Raw genomic sequence first — 26,389 nt, 5'->3', positions numbered from 1 at the left:
AATAATTTATGATTTAATGAAATATTTATTAGAATCATGTCACAGTTCTATTTCGATCGAAATGCTTTGCATTTTGTTTTATTTGCATACACTTCGTCCTAAGCTGCATATAACTATCCTCCTCGTTACACTTGTCCCCGAGAGCGTAACGCTGCAATAGGTTAGCCACTTCGAATTTTATGCAAATACTTATAACAAAGACATTAAAGTTTCATGTTTTGTTGTATGTACTTGCCAGGATGGATTCGTAATTTCCGCTGCAAGATGAATATGGCTTTTTGATGTGTTGTAGGTAACGCCGTTCAATAATTTAAAAAGGTAGAATTCTTATGTTTTTCTTTATTAAAATGCCAACTTTACAACATACTTCTAAATATTCGCCTTGAAAATAATCGCGATAACCTAATTGCAATGTCAATAGCTAATGAATAAAGTCCGCTATTACTGACGTTGTGCCTGAACGAGTTTGACTTGACGACGAGTATAGCTTAATTATCCGCTTCTATATAGTACCTTTTACTGAATTATGGGTATACCATGTATATATTTAAGATCGTAAGCGTAGTTTAGAGCATAGTGCTTATGACTTTATTAATTAATGGTATGAGAACAGTTACAGATTGTAAGACTGCGTTTATTTACACAAGTAAGGAAAGGATATAGGAAAGGTTAATTTTACGAAAACTAATCCGGTTAACTTTTCATCAAACCAAATTATTTCATCGCTTTTCTCATTGTGTATATATACTGTTTTCTTTAGTTAATCCGTTTATGCATAATTCACGTTGGTTATTGACTTACAAAAGCTAATACAATATCTTATCTTACAATGCCTCTTCAAGAGCAGAAGTAAACTATTGTGAAACATATGTTCATACTCTAGCAGACTCTGAACCCAAAACAGCTTGAATTCATTCTTTGAAAATCAGTTGAAGTTTGAACTTAAATTTTGTCGCTTTCTCTTTCCTTTTTCGATGCTTAAATGAATTTAAATTACAAACAAAAACAAAATCTTAATTATTCCCAAGATTCTTACAACGGAGAGGCACATCACAGGTCAGCTTGGGATTAAGGTTCACACTTTGATTGCTGTGATCTCTTTAATTTAATATTAATATAATATTTCTTTTAAATACACACAAACGCACTTATAATACAACTCATAATTGTTGGCCTATCAGTTTTTTCATTTGATCGCATTTATGTGTTTGTCATCGATGTCTTAAGGGAAAATCAATCAAATTATGTACGTTTCGATTGATCTAGAATTCGTAGGGAATTTAATAGTTATCAGTTTCGGAGATATCGAAGCTTCGTCCGCTGCTGTTGTTTGATCTCTTTTTTGATGGATAAGAAATAAAAATAAAATAAAAATTCCCTTATAATGTTTACTTAACCAAAGGAGACTTGATGAAGATCTGAAAAGATAAATTCAGCCTAGTTTTAAACCTAACTGAGGATGCTTTGTTCAGTACGATGTATTTTAGAAATATAGTTCGTTAGGAAACTTACCGAGCGTGCTAGTATGATTTGTGCCAAAACAATTGCATACTCGCTGTACATATTTTAATTTAAATACTGTTAAATTGTTTACAAGATAGTGAACAAACTGATGGCACTGCCTCGTCATAAGAGTGCGTGGCTCAAAGAGCAACTAACGTTATGTGAATACGAAATGAGTAGCGTGAATGTTTTATTGTATTGTTGTTGAAAAACGTTAACCAAGTTTCGCTCTGCTCGATTTATATATAAATAAACTATATCAACTTTTGCATATATTTGCTTTTTTGTTATGAGGGGGATGTACTGAATAAAAATTGTGTTTATTTTTTAATTCAATATTCAATATTCGTTTTTTGTTTTCGCCTTTTAGCAAGTGAAATACACAATTAATTTGATGTATAAATCGTTTACAAAAATTAAAGGAGAACATTTTTCAAATGTACATAAGTAAAAAATGGCCTTAGGGTTATTAGGCTTAAGTAGGTTTTTTTTTTTCTTTCTTTTTTGCTTTACGTAGATCTTCAAGAAAGGAGGTCAAGAAATTATGTTTTACATAAACACAATATGAATAAGCAGAAAATGCTTGAGTGCATGTTGCATGCTATTATTGTAAAAATTAAATAATACATAGAGTGGCACAATTTACTATATTTGTTGAGCGCGAAGGAAGATCTAATTGATATATTACTTATTTAGAGAGGTTTGCATGCCCAAGTAAATGTAAATAGAAAATTTACAAAAAAATTTTCTATCCTTTGTCCGGATGCTTGGGCAACAACTGTATTTACTCTAAGAGAGTTCCTTATTGTCTTGAGTCGATCTACTGATCAGTTAATTCTCTTATATTCACGTTTTAAAAGAATAAAAATTTTACAAGCAATAGACATTTCGAAAGTCGTCCTTTCGCGGCCACTACATAAGAAATTGTAAAAATTATAATTAAATAAAGTAGTAAATCTTCCCATCGAATATTTTTTTTATTACTCTTAAGTTTGCGCAATTTGCCTTGTATAAAAGATTTTTTAAAAAATAATTATAAAAATTTTCTTGTGCTTTTTTAATCTACTATAGGACAAGGATCAGATACGCATACCGGAGGAAACTGAACTTAATTCAAAAACTGCATTGTCAAGCACAAGTGGCGTTGATAACAGTCACAATAATGGCACCGATAATGTGGAAGATAATAGTCAATCCGCTCAAACGGCCAATGGCAAAAGCATAGCGGATGAGCGAAATACCAAAGATGATGCCACTTGATTAACTTGCTTAAATATCATTAAGTACTACAAAATTAAATTAGGCTAATGTATAAATTAAAAAAAAAAAACAAATAAATAAATAAACGGAATTACATTAAAATGATTAAATTTAAATAAAGAAACCATATGTTGTTGTGCCAGATTTGATTATCCGCCATTTAAGGTTAGAATATTAAGAATAACTTGCCAAAGAACTTTTCGTAATAACTTCATTATTAGTCAAGTTTAAATTTGCTATTTCTGCTCACTATTTCATGCAGCAAGGAAACAATTTATATTTGCCTTAAAAGAATCGTTGATGTCTATCAACTCATTAACTATTGAGTATCTCATCTTGAGCAATGTTTTCTTCTCGTAACTGTGGATGTGTTAGTTAACCGATCAACACGGTTTTTTAATCGAAGACGGAGATAGGCGTAACGAAAATTTTGATGGCAGGTTCTTCAAAATATTTTCAAGTGATCGAAAGTTGTACACCAAAATGTGAAGAAATAATCGACCTTTCCTCGAGTCTCTAATTTATTGCGAGTGAATATGTGGACAAATCAACCCATTTTTTAACCATGGTTTTTCACTCGATCAAGGAATACTTGTGCCGAATGTCAGCTTCCTGTTCTCGCCTTTGAGACTGTAACAATTCCCCAAAAAAAGCGGGTCAAAACGATGCCATAGAAAACCTGGCAGTTGGTCAGAAGAAAGGTGTATCTTGTTTTTAATGTTGCTTCAGGATATTCTTTTCCATTTTCTTGCGGTTATATTTTATATTTATCATTTATTTATAATGTAAAAGCACTTCCATATTTAAAAATGGTTTTACAGTTATCTTAAGTATAAAAAGAAATCTAATAGAAGTTAAATTCAAAATTATCACCTATCTCCAGGTGGGTAGCAAAATAGATCTATATATGCAAAAACCTAAAACCGATCTAATGATGAAGTAATAAATTTTGCTCGTTTTTCCCTGAGTTCGAAGTTGTTGAACTAGCTGGCTCTCCGTCTCTCTTCTTCGTTACAATGATGTTCTCGGCCGATCTAATGTTATTATAAAAATTAAATCGTATTGGATTTTCTATTCAAGATAAACGATTTACTTTTACAATCCACTTTCACGCGCGCCTATTTCAGTGTCCAGATGAAAGAGCTACCAAGCCAAAGTAAAAGTCTTCCACTTATATCTGTATCACGTGGGATTCCTGGAATTAATCTCAAACATTATCGCCACATGTAGAAATGTTGTGCAGCCTTTATGGAAGTTATCTTTTACAATTTCTGAGGCATAACACTGAAAAATACACCTCGCACCTGTTTTTCTGCCCACCTATATATCTTTCTTTCCATATTCGGTAGCGATAGTAACTGCTTAAAAGAAAAAAAAAAAAGAAAAAATTCCTAAAACCACAAATTTAAATAAAAGTATTTTAATGTTAAAATCCGGTAATTATGAAATTATGTAATTAAAATTAAGGTGAAATTAATGAGAGAAATTTATTATCATAGTAAGCTTAATTGCGTTAAAAAATAACGGTAATCGAAACGGATTATAACATATGAAATATTGGTTTGTATAAATAACATTTCATTTTACTTCGAAATCCACATTAATTTTTATTGGTTCTATTACCTCTGAATCTTATGTATATTATATGTACATTTACATAAATATATATACATATAAATACATACATATATATGCATAGGTGTATGTATATAGTTTTCTTTACAAAGTTGGAAATGAGATAAGCGAATTGAGAAAATTTTCGCAATTTTGCAATTAAAATTGAAATTGATTGAAAGATGTAGTAAGACTTGATTTTGTTTACTTCTCCTGCAAATTAATTTGGTCAGCTTTATTTCAGTTATTTATCGATTAATCACTTTTTCATAATTTTCATTTTTAACTAATTGTAAGCATTTAAAATTGATATCAACCTAACTGCAAAGTTTTGCTTTCGCATCCCAATTTTTGGGATTGCAGGATCTCGATGGCCTGCCGTCTGGATGGACGAGAGAGAGAGGGCGAGAGAGAGAGAGAGAGAGAGAGAGAGAGAGAGTGTTATGCAAAAATAGCCAAACCCACTTAGAGTATTAAGTTGATAAGGAATATGTATATTCTATGGAAACTTCAATGTCTGTCGTAATAAATTCCTCAATAATGATGACAAAGCAAAAGAACAGATTGCTACGCATTCCTCTCCAAAATTAAGGGATTTTTAAAACTATTTAGCATGATTTTCTCAAGCGACCTTCTAAACGGCACTTGAAAACAATCAAATCTAGTCGTTAGACCTTCGAATGTGTTGAGGTTGGGTAAGTTGGAAAGTCCGCACTCTGTGAATGAAGGTGTATGAAGTTTTTAATTCAGCTGCTTTTTAAAAAGTCAGAAAAGGTAAGTTTGTGAATATTCTGCCGTGCGAAGTGATGGTAAGTTAACTGTATAAACGCGAAAGACATTCTGTCTGTTGTATAATTGTTTTCTTTCACACGGTTGCTATATTCCCAAACTTTATTTAAGGTTATGTCGACTTATGTCTTCTAAATTCTTTTGAGATATAAGAGAGATACGGGATACCGTGATGTGTGATATTGATTGTGTGAATTTGAACAGAATGTTGGACTATGGCCACCACTATGGTCTTGTAATAGAGCAGCAAGTAACCACAAGTTTAAAAATAGTATTTTCAAAGAATTGGTGACGATTACGGTTACAATTTGTTAACTACAAATTGTTCTATTTAACAGGTGTTGATCAATTTATGCAAATATATATTTTTTCCTTTGTGACTTTTAATTTCCTCATTTTGTATAATAATAATAATAAAAAAAAAAAATGGTAATAATAATAATAATAACTTATACATATGAAATAATCATAAAGAGCAACGGAATAAAATATTTTTAATATAAATTTACATTCCTTTTTTTTCATATGGTTTGTTATCATGGGATGATTACAAATTATAAGCGAGTTTCACGCTCAAAGTGATATTTCGGTTTTTATTTGAATCAAACAAGTCAGGCAAAAAAGTTTAATTTGCTTAAAATCCCTCTCTCTCTCTAGAACGTAGACTCCATTGTCTCTTGATTTTGCTAAAGTTATGCATAATTTCAGGGAAAACTTGAAATTCATTAAATTTAGCGGTTAGAACTTGACCGCATTTATTGAAAGGATTCTTTGGTGCATTTACCTATTCATCTTTGTTAAATCCATTGCCAAAATTTAAATTTAATTAATACCTTTGCAGTAACGGGATGGTTTTAACTGTGAGTTTAATTTAATTTAGTCTTTTTTTTTTCTCATTTCGTCAGCGCAATTGCGTTTTGATTGACCCAGTTACAAGAGCGCATCAATGCTGGCGAGTAAAGAGAAAAGTGATGTTTGATACGTGTATAATTAACCGCAATTGTGAATGGTGATGCACTTACATTACATTACATTCATAGTTGACTGACCATTAAATTAAATGTTCATTTTTTTTAGGCGACAACCAGTACTATATTAAATATGACTGACATTTAAGATGATCATACGACATGACATTTTATCTACTTTTCATGAAATTTTCATGAAACCGTTTAATTCTTTTCATTAAAAATTATAATTATTTCATGTAACATATAAAACAAGTCGAAATGGAGCGAATTTTATTTTGATAATACATATACATATATAGGTTTTAATTTTCTAATTTAAAGGGATTTATTAGGTTAAAATGCCACCTGATGCGACGTATTATGCGCATTGCTAAAATTGCTTTTTAATGTAGACTTGAATAATCTGAAAATATTTATTAACTCTAATCGGATCATGTGTTTTTGTAACAAATCATAGCACGATGAGCCTCACAGGCTCATAGTCAGTAAGAATAGCTTATCTTGTTTGTAGCTTACTATTTATCTATTTATAACATGAAACATTAAACGCATGCCGTATGTATATTTTTTTGATTTACCTTAAAAAATAAAAAAGTAAAAAAGGTAAAAAAATTGCACCTTTACATCCACTACACTCATCCCAAAAAAAGATTAAGAAAAGCAATGAGCAATGAACTAGCCTTCCTTGCTCAATAATACTCAATGGGCCTGGCTGAGTATTTCCATTTTTGTGGAATGTGCATGAAAATTTGTATCGTGCGCCTATTGCAGTCTATAAGTGCCGACCAAAAAATTCAGAAAGCAAAGGTATTGTAAATTGATAAATGTAAGTAGCTTAACGTTGACGATTGTTGTGTGAGGATTATAGGCAACGATGCCCATTTTTTTTTGCAGAGCCTAGGAGAGAGAAATGCTGACGTGGACGTAGAATGTATACATAGTTGGCAAAGACCAATTGTTCGTGAAAGTAAAGCAAAGCCGGTTTCGAAACAGTGTACCTAAAATTCATAAGAATCCTAGTTAACAAGGCAACTGCGCTATAGCTAAGGAAAAAATGAAAAAAAGAAGCTGTTGCTAGGGAACTGATCAATGGAGTATAGACGATAATGCATATAGATAATGCAAACGTAAACTCTGAATCTGTAGCCTTCTCGTCGGGAGGCGTTCCTGTTCAACTGAATTTTCAATTTCATTTCGGTTTTAGCGTCGACTGTAAGACATGATGCGCGAATTTCTCGAAACTACCTGCGGGAGATTTCTATTACTTTTAATTCAATTCGGAGTTATAAGTCACCGATGTGCCTAATTCCTAAGATCGTTGTTATTTGTTCCTTTCGAGTTGTTAACGTTAGGCTCGGATAAGAACGCAGTTCTCTCTTCGCTACACCTTCGCCTGCACTGTACCGCAAACGGTATGAAACGTATACAGCGAACTCTTGTTTTTTCACAGTTTTTTTTTTTACCTGATTTTGAAATAACGCTGTTTATCAATAAGAATAAATTCATTACTTTACACGCCATTTTCGTTCCAGCATGAATTCCAACAAAATTTTTTTCTTAAAATCTAAACTTGTCTATACAGCAACAAAATACATTTGGAGGAATACCGTGAATAGAAGTCGTTCGTTTTATACCTCTGCATGTGTTAGCGGCTTGGTCTAGTACGGATAATATCCAAACTTTATGATTATTCAATGATTGTAATCAAATCCATCAGTTGTGGTAAACATATCTGATATACCTCCTAATGGTAGCATTTTTGATGCAGTCCGTAAAAAACATTCAAACTCATTCTTAAATGACGGACAACAGTTACGAAATTGATGTTTATTTTTAATTTCAGTTCCAATTTATATATGTACGTATATATGTATATGCATTTGTGGACTGAATTTTTACCGTACACTAACTTAATTTCTTTTTAATAAAAGTGGATTGTTTTTATTTTATAAATATGCAGTAGAATATTTATTATTATTGTTTTTTTTGCACGGTTTTGTTTAGGCAAATATTTAGAGGTTTTCAATCTTAGAGAATTTTTTAAAGTTGCCGGACATATCCCTAAGTTCACCGTTTGTCGGATGTGTATTTCTACACGACTTTTTTGTGCGATTTTTTAAGGGAAGTATCTACCGTGTAAAAAATGAGTTGAGTGTACGATTAAAATTTCATTAGCTCACTGCATCCGAACATCAGCTTTGATGATTTATTAATGGTAATCTACTAACAGTTTGCGTCGTCAAAATATATATACATATATATATATATATATGTATAAACATTATATAATGTTTAAGAAAAAATAAAAAGGAATTGAAAGAAAAGAACGGAGACCGCGCATATCTTTTAGTTTTCAGCTTTCCTAATTATTGTTTGCATCGTTGAGAATGCGAAAATTTCAGAAAGGCAAAGAAGTTAATTGATTTGAAATGTCATGTTAAGCGCTAAAGCGTCTCGGAAAAGCATTTGTTAGTTTTCTAAAACAGTTCGCCCTCATAAAGAAACATGTCATCGAATAGACACAATTTTAAATACACATGACTCACAATTTGTCCCTTTATAATCTTGTTGTAATGAAAAGACAATGAAAGTTTTTATTTATGTATTATTTTATTGCAAATAATTTTAATAGTTTTGTCTTTTATTATGTAAGCGTTTATTTTGATCAATAATTTACACGAGAACATAAAATGAACAAATGAATCGTTAGAGAAAAATCGAAACAGAAAATTTTCGCAAATTCTTAATCTTCACTGTACACAGTTACATAAAAATCATAAACATTTAACTGGTTTTATTCTCTTATCCTAAAATTTCTTGACTTAAATCTTAAAAAACCATCTTACAAAATGTATTATCCATTTCAATATAATTCATGTATCATTTATAATTAATTTGTATTAATTTTTTCCTTTTATTTGTGTTTTGTCGTTAAAGGTTTATCTTCCTTCTTCTTTTTTTTGTTTTGTTTTTGCTTTTGTTTTTTTTTTTTCTTTAATTCTTTCATTTTTGTATTTTTTCAATAAATTATCTAAGAAAAATTCAATAGAAAATAATTTGTTTTAAGTTATATAATGCTATCGCATCAGTATGTCATCTAATTTTCGAATTAATACCAATTTGTATTATATATATTAAATGGAATTAAAAATTACATCGAACATAAACGGAAGAGAATTTGATTTTTACCTTTTATTCAGTTTAAGCGTTAAAATTTTATTTCATTTTTTTTTTTTTTTTTTTTTTTGTTATTTTTTCGTTCATTTTAATCGTAAATGAAATAATTTGATTTTGCTACATTTAAACTTTGTGTTATCCGCTGTTGTTCGCCAATGTTCAGTTTTCCTTTCTTTTTTTTTTTTTTTATTAACTCAATATTTTCTGTATACTCTATGGTTTTTATCATTTTTTTTTTTATCGTTTTTTCTTTTTTTTTTTTTTTTTGGTTTATTTTTAACTTCATCAACACGAGCGAGCAGCCTTAAATCAATAAGAACGTTTTTTAAATTTTACTAACCAACTATCTGTAGTGTTGGTAAAATGGCCAATAGCACCAATGCGATTACCTCCACCGGCGCCACTGTAACCACTACTCACATTGCGACTACGTTCGGTAAGCGTTAGTGTGTTTCACTGTATTAGTGGTGAGTGTTGAGAATTTTCGCTAAAATCTACCGTATAATACATATCGTTTTCCAAGTTCATGGCCAGATGCCGCTGAAAGGGTCTCTCATGCAATTGACCAATTTGCTGATGATGAGCTGTTGCCGTTGTTGATGATGTTGAAGCGGACGTATTTGCGGTCGTCAGGTGACCACTTTGCAGACGTGTTGCGTTCGTCGATGTTGCGGATGTACGCAATGGATTACCGCCGCCACCACCAGCATTTACTCCCTTGCCACTTAACCAATGCTTATTGAATTTATTTTGAATTTTCGGTCGCCTTCCGAAACCCAATATAGGTAAGAAGCCGGATGTGCGTGTAGAAAACTTACGGTAAGTTTGATTTACTTTACAGTGACAGATAGTAAGCTGTATGGGTATACAACAAGAACAAAAGATGTTAAAGTGTTTCGTTTGGTTAAAAGGAACTAACTTAAATTCAATAAATATAAGAACAAATTGAAACTTCTACGGAATCATTTAAATTTATTTTTCACCTAAGTCATAGAATTAATGATTTCATAACCACTGCGTAAGAAACGAGCCAACTATGTAAAAGGCTAGGTATAATATTATAGGTAAACGTGAGATCTTGAGTCGATTCACCCCATAGAAACCTTTTGTTTGATAAGCTGAAATACTGTAGTCGAGTATGGCCGCTATTTAGCCTAAAACAACTCGCCACTTAGTTTCGCCGTAAAAATTCAATCATAGCTCCTTGTTGCTAAATAGAAGGTTACTTTTCATGACATCTCTTATTCGAGGAGACATGTCTATTCAAAGCTTTCTTTTCGAAAAACAAAGGATACTTGATGAAATACTTACAGGAAGACACACAAAAAATATAACGATGATCTCTTGCTATCTTCAAACAATGTGAGTTGTTCAAAAATCGAATAGTTTAGTATAGGAAATTTTTTGAAAGATGGCCTTGAAATCCTTGTTGCTCCGAATTTGCTTTCCTTTCTTTTTTTTTGACATGACTCACTCAGGGGATTGTTCCGTATTCGCGTAACACGGCCACGGTCAGGAAGAAAAGGAGGAAAGAAAACGAAGTAGAGAGATGGCGGCCGCAGTTCAGGGGCTGTGTGCTCAATCGGCAAGAGTTATGCCTTTACCGAGTGACCACTCACTATAGCTGCTTCGAAAGAATACTTTACCTCACTTGACATTTGAACCCACTCACACATTTTTGGTAGTCGCAGTTCTTACCATATCTCCTGAAATATATGCAATGGTCAGAGTAAAGAAAGATTTCCTCTGCGTTAACATAAAATGAGCGACTTTACCGTTAAGAGAGTTTCGGACTATGGCAAGTGTTAAGCGAGAAATTTGTTCTGTATCAAAAATGTCGACAAAAATCTTTATATAGTCCACCTGCGAAATATCCTAATATAAATTATACATCATTTGCCTGCTTTGGATTGTAGTCTCCTGTTTTTTTTTTTTTTTGTTTGCGCAATTAATTATATTAAGAATAATAATAGCTTTAATCAACATTAAGTTAATTTTAGCATTATTTGCTCGCCCCCATTAACAGTGCGTATGTTGCTTTGTTTTGTTCTACCCGGGTAAGGTTGCATTTGGCATCAATTCAATGTTGTTTAACGTACGTAAAATTTAACATTTTCCACCAAATATTTTTGAAAAAATTCAACTGAGTAATGGATATTAGCTCTGTTTTTCCCTGTGCATAGGAATAATAGGAATAATTGAAACGAATAATGACATTTTCACCGCCTGGAAACTGATTGACTTTTAGATTATCCAATGATTCACTTGTACTTATTTGTTAAATTATTCATTGTTTGAATTAAGTTTGATCAAGCAGCGGTGACATTGCCAGAATACAATGTACAATCAGCTGATGATTACCATTCCGTTGTATGGATATGAGAGCATTACCTAAGCCACTTCATAAAATAATATATAGTAGAAACATTATAGTTGGGCAAGGCCGACTTAAGTCTTTCACATCACTTGAACCGATACATTTTTTCATATATTATCGTACCAGACAATTGTGTATACATCCAACTGCTTTTTTACACGGATAAGAACAAATAGATGTTTTGACACGAACTTCTTGTTCTTTAGCTCATTATACGGCAACTTGAACGCAACATTTCGCTACGCAGTATTTCATTTGTGTCAGAGTGTTCATTTCTTAGGATGCAATAAATAATTTCCCTAAAGTGCCAAAAGTTGATATTCATTTGCTGATGGTCTACAGCGTAATGAACTTGCACGCGATGAATAGTTCTGAATTTGTTTTTTTTCCCTTATTTCAATCTGAGTTCTTATATGTTCCACTTACGAACTGTAATATCACTCTACACTAATCTTAATATTTTTTTGTTATAAAAACGAATTGTTTTTGTGTAATAAGGAAGGAAATAATATGGATTTCATTACTATTTTTTTTGCACGGTTTTTTTGAGAAAATATTTGGAGGTTTTTCATCTTGAATGATTTTATAAAGCTGGCATTTTATGGGGAAGGGTTCAAAAAATTGGCCCAACCAATGGAGACAAGCGATGTAGTTACAAGTGTAAATATTTGTTCATGGTATGCATAAACTACAATGTAAAAGCATTGCCTAAAACTTCAGTTGGTATATCAGGCTTTTTCCGCGAAGGTGCAAGGATTGCAAGGATTTCGGATGAATGGAAGAATTATAAGAGGAACGAAAGTCATTGAAAATGTCTTAAAAATAATGAGCCAAATATGGTTAGTATTTTTAGAAAATAGAGCGATGTTAAGTGGGAACATTTAGAAAAGATTTGAAAAAAATGAAAGAAAGAAAGTCTATTGCAATTGCACTTGTAGCCCTTTTCGGTGGCAGAATTACTTAATTCCAATGATTATAAAAAGAACATCGTTATGCACCGCAAAGTAGGCATTAACAACCGCATGAAGATGAAGCCTAACAAGCCTGAAGCGCACGAACATGTTGGAAGTGGCAAAAAATTGTACCTCTTTAAAATACAGTACAACACTGCTTAACACAAATACTAGTAAACAAGTACAAAAGAATGTTGCTGACGAAAAAAAAAAAAAAAAAAAATGAAAAAATAAAATCAAATAAACAAAATTGTTTGTAAAGTATGCACTATTTACGGAAAAAGTTGTTTAAAGTATGTGTCATATGTGTGTATGTGTGCGAGTATGCGTTTGAGCAAGAGGGTAGAAAAAGTTAAAGTTTTGCACTTACCACTGTAGCGACAATAAAAATGGCGGCAGCTAAAACGGCAGCCGCAAAGTATGCATTGTGCAATTCAATGGGACTCTTTAGCACGACCGATGAACCAAAACTTTTGTCATTAAAATTCCGGGCGCTTGTATCGTCGACCATAAATTCACTGGAACTAACAACAGTTTCCACAACAAATTCATCTGGATTTTACCGAGGGCGCATGGAATAGAAAATACAAAAAAAGCAAAAAAAAAAAAAAAAAAAAAAACAAAAAATGAACGACATACGAAAAGAAGGGATAGAGAGATAGAAAAAAGGAATTAATATAAACCTGCAAGTCTTATAAAAGATTCCAATCCATTATATGTACGTATCTGTACATATGCTGAAAAGCTTGTTTATCCCACAACATAGTACACGTATATGCATACTTTGATATATACGTAAATATGTAGCGTAATAAGCATGTTTTTGTATCAGCATATGTCGAGTAGATCATACACATACATACAAAATGAATTTCCAGAAGGGTATGTGTTTGTCATTTACTTTATATGTAAAAGTTCATAAAATTTATTATATTTATTTAATTCATAAATGTGTGTGTGTGCGTGTGTTCGAGAGTTTATGTTTCATAAAAGTAATCATTTTGTTGTTTTTGTTTTCTCTTATGTTGTTTTAAGTAAGAAATTGTTGTAGGTATTGTTGGGGTCCATTTGTTATTATATTGTATTGTTGACATAGTTTAGCAAAATTGTTGTTACCCTGTAAGGCACTTACCTTCACACATTGTGCCAGTATAGCCAGGACGACAAGCACAATAAAATGAATCTCCACTAGACCAACATGTGCCACCATGTGTGCAAGGGTTTACATTGCATTGCTGAAAATATTATAAAGATTATTTTTGTTTTTTTTTTCTTCTTCTTCTTCTTCAAAATGTGGTTCATTTTTGTAGCTATACAAATTAAATCTAGCAGCATTGTCAGCTACGTACGTAGGCGTATATAATCAAATTGATGTATATTCCAATGTACGGAAGTAAGAAAATATAACTTAATATATTAAAATTATTTGTCTTTCAAAACCCAATCCTATCTCAATTTTTCATCATATGAAAAATGCTAGAAATCTTTTTTAATTTTAAAATCAGAAGAAGAACAATGTAGTTTTTAAAGCTAGAAAATATTTTTGTTTTTTATTTACGCAAAGAGCAAAACTTGATTTGCGTATATTTAAATTATTCCGCTCTTTGCCGTCGCCAAAACATATGATATGAAGAACTCCGGCCTATTCTAGATGATATGAAATAGAGAATGTAGTTAGTGCACATGAATAGGGTTTGAATGGTGTACGAGATACCTATAAATACTTTTAAAGACATCCGTGAAATGGTTACACATATGGATTAACTATTTTTGCATTAAAGTTAGCTGCTACAGTTATAATACTCCCTGATTTCATTGAAACTGCACGTAAGTCTTTGGAAATATATTTTATAAAAACTTTGATCTTTGTAAAGTTACGCATCTATATAAATAATTTTCTTACAAATCATCTGGTACGACGAATACATTGAAGAAGAGTATATGGATGAACGTGAGGTGGCACTCAACGAATTATTTAAATTTTAAACAAATAACCAAATTTTAATAAAATTTTCATCTTTGTGGAGCTAGAAACCTAGATTTTAGAGCAAAATATATTGATGAAGATGAAGTGGCGCAGAACTGAATTTCAAGAAATGCAATAACATTTATTTATTGTAACGCGTCCAGAATAAGCAGAAATATATGGGCTTAATACTTTTTATTAAGCTGCAACAAAATCTAGAAGCTTCAATCTCCATTTTTAAAAGAATTGTACTTTTAAGAAAACTACCGAAATTATCTAAAACACTTTGCAATACTTTGGCTGACTACGTATTGTTGGTTATCAATAATCAAAAGTTTATTTTTATTGTCTTGGGCTTGTAACAGTTTTTAACAAGCTGGTGCAAAGTAAAGACAGAAAGAAACAAGGAGTGAAAAAGTTTACTTTACACAAATTGTCTTTATTTCATTCGACTTCGCAGCAACAAGCTGACGACTTCATTTGTTCTACTTGTAAGGTGACAAGTAACGATTTACGCCAACTTAATGGTAAATTGGATGTTCAATAATATATAGTTACGACACTATTTGAGTGAAGATTGAATAATTTACTCAACTATTGTTGAGAAAAGAGAGCGACTATGAGAATAAGCTTATAAACGCAAATAAATAAAACTATCTGTTCGCGGAGAATCTATAGGGAACACTTGCGTTTTAACTGATTAAACTTGATAGTGATACCTTTAAAACGGACGAACAGATATGGGTATAACTGCTAAAACTAGCCGTTTATTCCGTCGTTACATTCATTGAATAAACGATAGACAAGTTGCGATTTTAACATATTCATTTAAGTGCTACCTTTTCTCTTCCCGTCAAATGGATCTAGAAATGATTCTGCTCATTCACTTTTGGGCCCCGCATAAATGTATATATCATTCAAAACTGCTACAAATACAATTTGCCTAACACAATTCTCTATCCATTTTTGCGGCGTAGAATGTGTTTAGCCCTTGCCACCACATAAAGGCCTATTGTGGATCGTCACACTTTGCGGCAATGCATCGATTTTTTTCACAGAGCAATAGGAATTTACCTTTGCCTTTTTTGAAAACCTCGTTTCGGCTCATCTTTTTGAATGCAACGATTAAATTCATTCAGCTTGAGCGAATTCTTTGCTTATCGATCTTCAAAATAATTAACGAATACAATGTCTTTTCCGAGATTTTGAATGATAGCAGTATTTCCTCTTCCTTTCTGGAATGAGCCGTCATGCTGAGCACTTTGTAAGTTTTTGATCTACCGTAATTCGATAGACTTGTAGATATCAGGAGATGAAGAGGTCACGAGAGGTTAGCGTTAAGGTTAGGGCAGAAAGACTAAACGGCCTAACCATGACGTTTGACGCTACAGATTAACTGTTGATTGAATTAAGCTAGAGGATGGGATTTTCTGCATGCTACACATAATATTGTAAGGAACGTAAGGAGACAGACTTAGGAGTAAATTCATTTAGCCTCAACATGCAGGTCATAAGAATTTCCCTTTGGAGTATTCGATTTGGAGTTGATTAAATGAATAAAATATTACGGCATTGTCGGGCGATGAAATTGGAAATGAATGTCGTCACTTATTTGTCCAGTATAGACACGTTGCGAAGGAATCAGTTTAACTTTTCTAATCATAATTTGTAAAAACGGAGCTCGACACATGGGCTAATTAAATCTTGGCGCAAAATAAATTCTTAAAAAATCTATCAAAACAAACCTCTGCACAACAACAACTACGTCATTAATCAAAGAAATTCATGGTCAGTGTGGTTTTTGAAAATTCTTTAGTTTTTTTTACTGCAATTTAGCTTAATTTGGAGAAAATGTATTTCTTTTACCGTTCTTTGCAACTCATTACAATCTGGACCATTTCGTCCTCCCGGACATTCGCAACTATATTCATTGCCATGATCAATACATTCATGTCCGCTGGGGCATGGTTTGCTAGCACAGAAATCCACCTATAAGAAAAAATAAAAAGGAATAGAAGAAAATGGTAAACAATGCTGCAGATGATTAAGTTGATTAAGTGTCCTATTCTTTCTTACCTTTATTTGGCATCGTTTACCAGTATAACCTTTAGTGCAACGGCATTCATAATTACCAATATGGTCGATACATTCACCAGCGTTTTGACAAGGATTTGATTCGCATTCATTATACTCAAAATTACATAATTCACCAGCGAAGCCTGTTAGCAGGAAAAACGACAACAATTTGAACAATAAATAAACTTGTGGAAATATCCATAAGGAAATATAAAATTTATAAAAGATTAATTCATATATTTTTCGAAATAAATCTATTTGGCGCCTCTCTCAAATCGTTAATCATCTTAGATTGGAGTAATTTTTTTTTTGTCATTAACATTGCCGACTGGCAGAGAAATCAGATTGTATTGCAGGCTGATCATGAATGTATTTACTAATAAAGCAAAGAAAATGCCGACGCAACGAAATTTATATGATTTATTTCCTCACGTCAGTATATGGAGTTTTAGGGAGTTTTCTATAACTTGCTGAAGCGAAAATCAACGTAACATAGTTTTGATTTTCTAGTGTCACGGAATATTTAATTCAAAAAAAAAAAAAAATTAAGAAAAAAGTGAATTCTTCAATCCATTGAAATGATATACGTATATACATTATTTATTTATATATTCATTCCAGCACACATATACACTGCGTATTAATGTGAAAACTCTACATATTCTTGGAATTGGAAATCATTTTAATGATATTTATGCAAATTATATTTTCAGTTCGACACACATAAGTATACACTTGTATTTTCACATATTCGCACGCACGTAAATGATTTATGAATAGTGCCACAGAGTTCAGCTGAATATATTTTCTTTACACATTCTCTCATCAGACGTTACGTTGCATTTACTCGTTGATTCAACGTTCTCGGTTCGCTTGTTCCTTCCATTTGCATGAACAAAATTTATAGCAACAATTTGATTTGTGCCATCAATATACGAATTCGTTTATCTCTCTTACTTGTCAATATGTTGGAGAGTCTTTCAAGTAAAAAATGAACTCTTGCATTACGCAAAAAAAAAAAAAAAAAAAAAATAACAAAAATAATAACAAAAAATATAAATTATTCGTTGGCGTTTTTCCGTTGCATTTCTGCGCATTCTTCTCGAAATGTTTGCAATTAAGGTTTGAATAATATCTTACAAATATATAGGAGGAAAAAATTGAAAAACTGAAAAAATCATTTTTCTCTTCAATGTGTTATTGATATTCATTAGTACTGTGAAAGAAAACGAAGTCGACGAATATCAAGTGTTCGTTTTAAATGTCAATTGTATGCATTGTGCGCAAGTTGGGATGTCATCAGTTTTTTGTCTCATTTCTTTGTTTTAATTATTTAAAAATTTCATTACACTTTAAACAATTTAACATTTAATAAAAAATATTTTAATTAAACGGCTTTTCTTTATCTTCTAGTCTTTGAGTACAATTAATTGTACGGAATGCTTTACCGCGTCTCATTAATAACGATGATAATTGTGCGGATTTACGTGCGAACAAGCAGCAAGTAGTTACAATTAAATTCGAAATTAAAATAAACGCTTACGAAATAAATAAAAATAATACAGAAGAGCGAGAAGAGAAAGTTGACCATAAGCCAAAATAAATTGTAAATAAGTAAAATAAGAAAAGTTTATTCGGCTCTAGTCGAATCCTTTACACTCATCATTTTTATCTTACAGAAAGAGAGAAAAAAAAAAGAGAAAATAAAATTTTCTTAGCTTAAATGACTGGATTTGGAAGGAATTGGTTTCTTCTATGCAGATACCGTACGATCATCTATAAATCATATTTTGCTAATTTTTAACATTGTAGTTGTTTTAGCTTATAAATTAAGAGTAGAAAATCCAAATTCCTTGCGTTTTGAAAATAACCTTGTCTTTGGCTTATGTTCGATCGATTTGAGACATTTTCAAAGCAATTGCGTTCTTTCTTTTCTTAGTTTCGACGATCGGGAGTATGTATATCACTGGCAGAAAAACAGATGAACGGACGGACGGACAAACATTTATAGTATGAAATTGATCAAGAGGTCTCTGGCTCTTGCTTTTGAGGCGTCGCAAACGTTTCGGTAAAATGACTATATCTCGAATGCTTCGATGTTAAATATAAAAATAAAAACTTGAAAAAGGTTGTGTAGTCGAGCAAAAGGGGAATGTATAGTATAGCTGGGCAGAAAACTTGGCATCTTATACGGAGAAGAAATTTTATTAAAATTAAGACAAATATTATTGATTTTGTAACGCAGCTCGTTACTCCATGCATTAAATTTTGTTTTGTATTTAAGAGACTCCCCCTCCCCACCTCATGAAGAAAAAAATTCGAATAATTATACCTTGAAATTTCATTATATAATAATTTATGAATATACATTTCGCTACGTCCACGCGGTCTTTTCTAATTCATACCCACTTTTTATTCGTTTAAATCATTCGATTATAAAAAAAAAAAAGAAAAACAACATTTTTTATAATTGGATTTAAAAAAAAAAAAAAAAGATAAAAACGAGAAAGAAAATTATATTCACCTTGGAATTCGTCTTTAATACCTAGCAACTCGCACCAGTGCATAAACATTATATCACTTATTGTGGTCATGTCACTTTGTGTGTGGAAAGAGACATTTTTTTCAGTTTATGTTTCATTTAATGTTTCGCATACCGCATAAAATCGCTTTTTACAAAGAATGCAATAATAAAAGTAAACCTTAAAAAATGTTAATATTCAACCCAGAAGTTTTTAAACTACGGCATAGCAGGAGAATATATGATATGTTGAAAGATATTTAATCATTAAGAACATCTTTTAAGGCAAACGCTATCTTTTTTGGTTTCTTTGCCTTGAAATTTTCATTTCAAGTTAAAAATCGAACAACATTTTCTTTTAATGAGATTTAATTCAATAACTAAGTTTTTAACGAAGAAATCCTGAGCACAAGTGCTAAATCTAAATAAAAAAAACCCTTTGATCTTTAAGACGTTTCCAGTTGTGTAAAATTCAAGCCGTTAACTGGCGAAATATTCTGAACAAAAAAGAATTCGTTTTTATTTTTTTAAAAAAAGCGATCCTTATTTAAGGATTTTAATGAAAGCAACATCGTGAACTCTGGTTATAGATATCCGTTTATCAAACCTATTACTAGAAAAAAACAAAACGAGAACAAACTAACCGGTACCGGATAAGTACGAACAACCATCATATTAAGCATAGTCTTGACTGTAAAAGTTTCATTTCATTCTTGGAAAGTACGGTTGATGTATTTCAATGCCAATGTATGCCAACTACCAGGAAGAACACTTTCACCACCAATGCAATATTGTTCGACTTTAAATACTTTGCTTTCTTTTTTGAACTCCTATCGGGTTCTCATGCTCCGTTTTTAGAATTATGCAAAATGCCTAAAAGCTGAGAAATGTTTCCATTTTTATTCGTAAGAAGCGAAATGTTGTTCTTTTCAATTTGTTTTCGCGCATTTATAAGGAAAGGCAATAAAATATTTATAAGCTTAGAAGGAAGGTTTGCTTTTCCCTAAATTCAAGCACAAAAAACAACAATTCCTTCATTGGAGTTCTGGCAATAAAAAATTTGCATTTGATATGCTTTAATATTTCATGCCCTTTTATTATGATCATAGAAGACATAAGTTAGAAAGAGACTGTAAGGGAAAAATTATAGATCTTGTCAATGCCAAGAAAGTATGGAACAAACAAGTTATAAATCTGAAATATTCAACCTGTGTATTGTCCATTTAATTGCAAAATTCATCGACATTCAAGATATAACTTGAAGTAAACGAATAAATTAAACGTCTTATAATACTTTTGCCGATAAGAGATTTATGAGATTTTTTTTTTTTTTTGGCTCTCCTTAAATAGACCCATCATTCCAGTGATGTCGACTGCATGTGTAACACGGTGAAGGTCAGAAAGAGGTGAGATAAGAGTAGTGGTCATAGACTAGTGAATGCGTGCCGAACAGTTCAGTATTATGCCTTTACCGACTAAGGACTGATTATAGCTTCGATCAGGTATCGTCTATCGCGGTTTGTGGACGCGATTCTTATCTACTCGGCTATTTATGTTAGTCGCACTTATAATGTCATTCAAAATTTTTAAATTTGCGTTCTATGTATTATAAGCCATGGGAATATTTATTACATGTTGATTTATCATAAACTGATTACAATAGCATAGACTCATATATTGGATATTCGCTATTGACGATTCGCGATCAATTTAGGCAAGTTTTTCCCCTACTGTGGTTTCTTAATCCTTGCATTGTTGTAGATCGGCAATCCATATCACGAAAGACCTAGACCTAGACAGGTCACAGGCAGCTTGAGGATCCTAGAAGGAGCTTGTGGATCCTAAAATATTTTTTGGCTCGCAGCATCGTAGTTTGGCTGGTCTTATGAAATGTTTGTTAAGCACCTGGCCTCTGCCATATCTTGATGTAAAGTTATGAGGGAGAGTTATGTGCCCTGTGGCCAATCGTAGGTCGTTCCGCCGTTTTGTTCTGTCTTCATTGCGATATAAGCCCTTCAAAATGGCTTCCTGGCTTAAGGAAGAAGGGCTCTTCTAACGCTTAAAATGTAAGATTGTAATTTGTAAATATGTTTTTTATTTAAATTTATTGTATTTGTTTTCCATGGGAAAGTTCACGCTGTTCAATTATTTTGCCGTATTCTTTACACTTTTTTGACTTTTTACCCTCATGTCATTGTTTGGTGTAATTGTTGCTGTAGAATATCCAAAAATTTCGACTATTGTTGAATAAATTATACGCAAAAGTTTATCTTGTTTTTTTTTTCTTTTTTAACTCTACTACGGCGATAATGTGCAAAAACATCAGCCATTACTCATTGAGGTGGCCTGTAGTCTTCACTCACCTGGCTGACAGAAACAACGAAAACCATCCTCTTGGTCTACGCATATGCCATGAAAACAAGGCGATGATTCGCACTCATTAAGACTGTGCTGACACAATGGTCCTGTAAAACCGGCAGTACAGTCACATCTTTTGTTGGTAACAGCAGCACGGTATAAATAATCAAAAACAAACAAAAATAACAATATAAATAAATAATAAAATTCATTGTAATAGCAGTTATTAAAAGGAATTACAACTACGGACAAAGAAGAACCGAAAGACACGTAAATGCAAAAAGGGCAAACAGAGAATGAAAATAAATTCCGCAATTTCAGAAGAATTATAATAATGGTTTTCACAACGACCATGTGGGAATGAATACGTGAGTAAATGACTGAGTCGGACTGAGTGTTTATAGTGTTATTTTTGAAAATTATTTGTAACTATTATTATATGCTATACGCACACATACACACACTAACACACACACACAAACACATATACGCAAACACATACACACATTTCCACACAAATTGAATAATAGAAGCGAAAAAAAATCAATAGTTTGTGAAAGTCAATAACGAGCCTTTATAGCGGAATTCGCAAGGTGTGTAAATTAAAATTTATTATCACTATTAGCAACTTAAGTCAGCCTTGCTCACGTACTCATCCACGTTTATATTTGCATTTATATAGAAGTTTGTGTTGAAATTTGGGTTTTGATAACGTGCACCCACATAACCCACATATTACATGTGCTTACCTAAAATGCGTTGAATTGCCTACGCAACTGCCGCCATTCATACATTCGGCAGGATTACAAGGATCCAATTCGTATTGACAATTTTTTCCGGTGTAACCTGTAATTATAAAAATAACGGCATATTAGTCCGTTATATGAATATCAATTCCCCCTAACATATACATATACAGAAAATATCATAAAAAGTATTGAGCCATTGCTGTTTACATTTTAAAATTCATACATTCACTTCATAAGCGTATATAATGATATTTAGGACAAATTAACACTATAGCCCACTGACTATTTTACTAACAAATTCAATGCCATCCAATTCAACTAATGGTTAACTTAGCATTGGGAAAGGATAGATTGTATAGAATGCGTAGAGAATTTGCAATAGTTAGACGGAGAACGAAAACATTGCACAGTAGTCGTAATTATCCGACCACACATTTTAGTGACAGGATTGTGGTTCATACAATACGACATATACCAGATTATATAGCACAGCATGTTTAAAATAATTGGAAAAGGTAGGTTAATTTACATCTAATATTGGTGTGCTCATTCCGCTTTTCATCGTCAGTCTGTGTATGTGTGAGTTGTTCATTTTGAAATTAGTTCAAGTCCATTGTGTCAGGAAGTAAACTGATTGTGTTAGTAGTTCAAAGTTATATTTTCATTGTGTTGTAATTTTATAACTAATTTATTGATAATTCTTGCATAAATAGTAAACATGTAGATATACATATATATAAAAAATGTTACATAAAATCTGTAACGAGGGCAATACTTTTGAAACGTCAACACGCATCTGCCATTCTGAGAAACTTTGGCGTGTAAAAATGAGGAGATTTTTGCAACTACGGATCGACACGTACCCTCTCGGTGTAATACAAAATCAATACAGAAATTGTTTAACAAAATTCTTCTAAACGATAAAACTACTTTTTATTTGCATAGGTGCACACCTGTTGGATTAAGGTCTCGGAAAACTCAAGAGAAATGATCGAACAACTTCTATAGTCGCGTGTGCTATTTCCGAACTGTCGCTATGACTGGCATATATTTTTTCGCAAGTCTTGTGGATTCGATTTTTATATACTTACGCAGTTAACTGGTTTTTTTTGGGCTGATCTGTGAATCGAACGAAGATGAAACGCACTTTCAAGAGAATGCCTGTGACACAGCTTGTGAAACAATGGCTCCATTGCGTGAAAGATTTTGATTTGATATGACTTTTTGAAAGAAATATTAATGTAAGCAAATTAAAATGAACGCACTTAGGATACTTTGAAAATCAACGCGTTGGATAGGTTCTTGATCTAATATTTTCAGCTAATTAATACAATCACACCTGGATCCCATATCCCTTTATGGTATAACTTTTTTGTGTAGTTAGTTTCGGTAGAAGGCATAAACATATATTTCCGTATCGCTTTTAACTTACTCTGCTTATTAAGCTAGAAAGTAATTGCAAACTTCCTCGTGGTAAGGCGTTTTAAAGGTAACGCGTTGTTGTAACGCTGTTTGCATTGAAATTTAGTTTTTGTTACCTATTTCTTATGCGATATGTAATCATATTCTCGCATCTACAGAAACTTGGAGAAAAACATAAACTGTGTTCGTATATTCAAAATCAATTGTTTTTAAGAATATTGCAGTGGCGGTATGTGCGAATGCGTTGAATGATGAATGAAGCTACGGTATTTATTTATTGCTCTCCCTGGGGGGTTATATAATTTGATGTGTTCTAAAAGTAGCGTGACTTGTTTCTAAATTTATGTAAAACAAGTAAGAAAATTATATTCGACTGCGACCATATCTTTTATAGCCATCGCCGTTGTTCGAAAAGAATCAAAAAAAGGAACAAACTAAGTTATCATACTCTGTAGTATTGGATGGATGACGTTTATCATAATAATTAACGAACAGATGGACAGATGGACTGACAAATATGTGTAGAATGGTTCAGATTTGATGGAAATCTATAATGGGCGCTGTAAACGCTTTGATAAAGGAATGAAATTTTAATATTCTCTTCAAGTTTTAATTTAACGCACAGAGCGGCCGCATATGCAGAGGATCGCAACTAGCAGCTCAATGGTCTGAACTAAACACATCAAATGGTCGCATCCTTAGATGCTAAAGACTGCTTAAGACTGTAGTCTTCGGATTTATTTCTCTGGCCAAATGAATTATGATAATAATAATAATAGAAACGATGTACATTGTTATTGTTCTTAAATCCAACAAAAAGATTTATTAAATGTTTCAAATTTTGACAATATTGACACGCAACGCAAGTTGATTTACATTTGTTGGTTGCATTGATTTAATTTTGTTAATTTACTTTTGAAAGCATGAAATTTACCTCAAATTTTGGCAGATTTTATCTCTAACCTTTTCCTACCATTGCATCTACATTTAGCTCAAAGGTTCAAAGGTAAGCTTATGATTAGCAAAAAATAGCAAGGATAACAGCCTTTTCTTTTCCTAAAATGTCACTCTCCAAAGCTTATTTAGGACGCAATTTGTGATTATTAGTGACATAAGCTTTGTCTTTCCAAAAAACAAATTAATGGCGAATGTAAAAATTTTCATCTTGACTCTGCTTTGAAAAAGTCTGCCATAATATATCGGAATTTTGCTACGATATAAATACTTCAACTTTCAATTTTATGTTAAGTGAATAGCTCTTCTTTAAATCGCTTTACACAACTTTGTTAACGAAATTTAAATAATTTATAAACATATTGTACAAGGAACATTCTTAATCTTTCCCAAGCAGCGAATATTATTTTCTTATCCACTTTATTTCATTTGAGAAAAAAAACCTGCGTGTAGAGTTTTTAAACACATTTTTTTTTCGTTATCGGAAAACAGTGCAGCTGTTATCTCTTTCTCTTAGTTTAATCCCTGCTACTATACCACTTAAACAGTGCTTGAGAGAATTTTTTTTTTTTTTTTTTTTGTTTAAAAAAGAAATTTGCTTGGTTCGCATTTTTCCAGTGTTTTATGCTGATATTCCGTTAACCCTTTCACATCATTAATGAAGAAAAATAAAAAAAAAAAAAAAAACTGTTCCTTAATTGAGTTTAGTTTGTTCCAAACCATAGCACAGCTTGAATACATATTTTTATATTTTTTTGCTTTTTCCCTATTTGCATGTAGTTTTAAAAAAAACATTTTTTTTTTTTTTTTTTATAGTTGATATTGGTTTCTGTTTGGGGGTTTTTTACCAGTTTACATACACGTTTAGCAGTAAGCTACGTTGGTGGTGCCAGTTTGTTTGCGTTTCAATTTAATTTGTACGCAACAACTACCGTTTTTGACATTTAAATTAACTTGGAGATCCTTAGTGATTTTTATGAAAAAAAAGAAAGAATTGTTCATTTGGTTTTGTAATTCAGTTATCCCAGGTATCGACTAGGATAAATTAAAAGCTCTTGGTAAATTATTTTCTATTGTGGAATTACTTAAATGTATGTGTTACTCATATGATGACCTTTCAAAGTAAGGCATTGTATAGGAAGCGGTCGGAATAGTGGTCCGATTGGAAGGCTCTTGTCTCTGGGCCAACACGCGTCCAAGTGCACCAAATTTCGATAATAGATCTCAAAAATTGCGACCTGTAGTTTGAAGACGAGAAAACAAGACGAATAGACGGACATACAAGTTTAGAATGACTTTCTGAATCGATCTATATAACAAAATGTGAATCTATCTTAAGTTTTTCTGGCTTTTGTCCCCTCAGCTTCAACATACTCTTATACCATAACTGGTGTTGCATTTAATAACTTTTGTTAGAGTTTTTCTAATGATCTTTTCATCAATTTTACAAAATAAAAATTTCGTTTTAATGACTGTCTCAGTAATAAAAAGTCGAACAATTCAGCAAAATCGAGAAAAAAATGCGCTGCTTGAAAAACTTTTACCTTAGGTCCGCTAAGCTTCGGCCTAATCCATGTTCAAGACTTTTAATACAACATAATTCATATTCGATTGTTTCTATATACTTTCCTCTTTTTTACGGAAATCAACTGAACTCACCACCTTTAACGCGTGCTTAGCCTCAGTCACTCATGAAAAT

The 26,389-nt window shown here is 32.1% G+C and overlaps 2 protein-coding genes across 3 annotated transcripts in view; one reads left to right on the top strand and one right to left on the bottom strand.

Moving 5' to 3' along the window:
* LOC119635374 overlaps nt 1-2,795 on the top strand; it is a 69,973-nt gene extending 67,178 nt beyond the window's left edge. Inside the window, exon 12 of one of the 2 annotated variants that reach the window (XM_038030171.1) lies at nt 2,575-2,795. In XM_038030171.1, the coding sequence (XP_037886099.1) occupies nt 2,575-2,763 (189 nt within the window). In that variant the 3' untranslated portion in view covers nt 2,764-2,795. The remainder of the gene's footprint in view (nt 1-2,574) is intronic. The other variant, XM_038030173.1, reaches the window with a different exon arrangement.
* Nucleotides 2,796-9,564: 6,769 nt separating this feature from the next.
* LOC119635239 overlaps nt 9,565-26,389 on the bottom strand; it is a 58,218-nt gene continuing 41,393 nt past the window's right edge. Inside the window, exons 6-12 of the mRNA XM_038029920.1 lie at nt 22,315-22,411; nt 21,571-21,698; nt 16,687-16,829; nt 16,477-16,599; nt 13,777-13,879; nt 13,015-13,196; nt 9,565-10,169 (exon numbers count right to left, since the gene is read on the bottom strand). Coding sequence (XP_037885848.1) covers nt 9,768-10,169; nt 13,015-13,196; nt 13,777-13,879; nt 16,477-16,599; nt 16,687-16,829; nt 21,571-21,698; nt 22,315-22,411 — 1,178 coding nt within the window. The 3' untranslated portion in view covers nt 9,565-9,767. The remainder of the gene's footprint in view (nt 10,170-13,014; nt 13,197-13,776; nt 13,880-16,476; nt 16,600-16,686; nt 16,830-21,570; nt 21,699-22,314; nt 22,412-26,389) is intronic.

Source organism: Glossina fuscipes, unplaced genomic scaffold, assembly GCF_014805625.2.
Source record: "Glossina fuscipes isolate IAEA_lab_2018 unplaced genomic scaffold, Yale_Gfus_2 26, whole genome shotgun sequence".
In the NCBI taxonomy this organism is placed as follows: Eukaryota; Metazoa; Arthropoda; class Insecta; order Diptera; family Glossinidae; genus Glossina; species Glossina fuscipes.
This window is presented reverse-complemented; position numbering and strand designations above follow the sequence as displayed.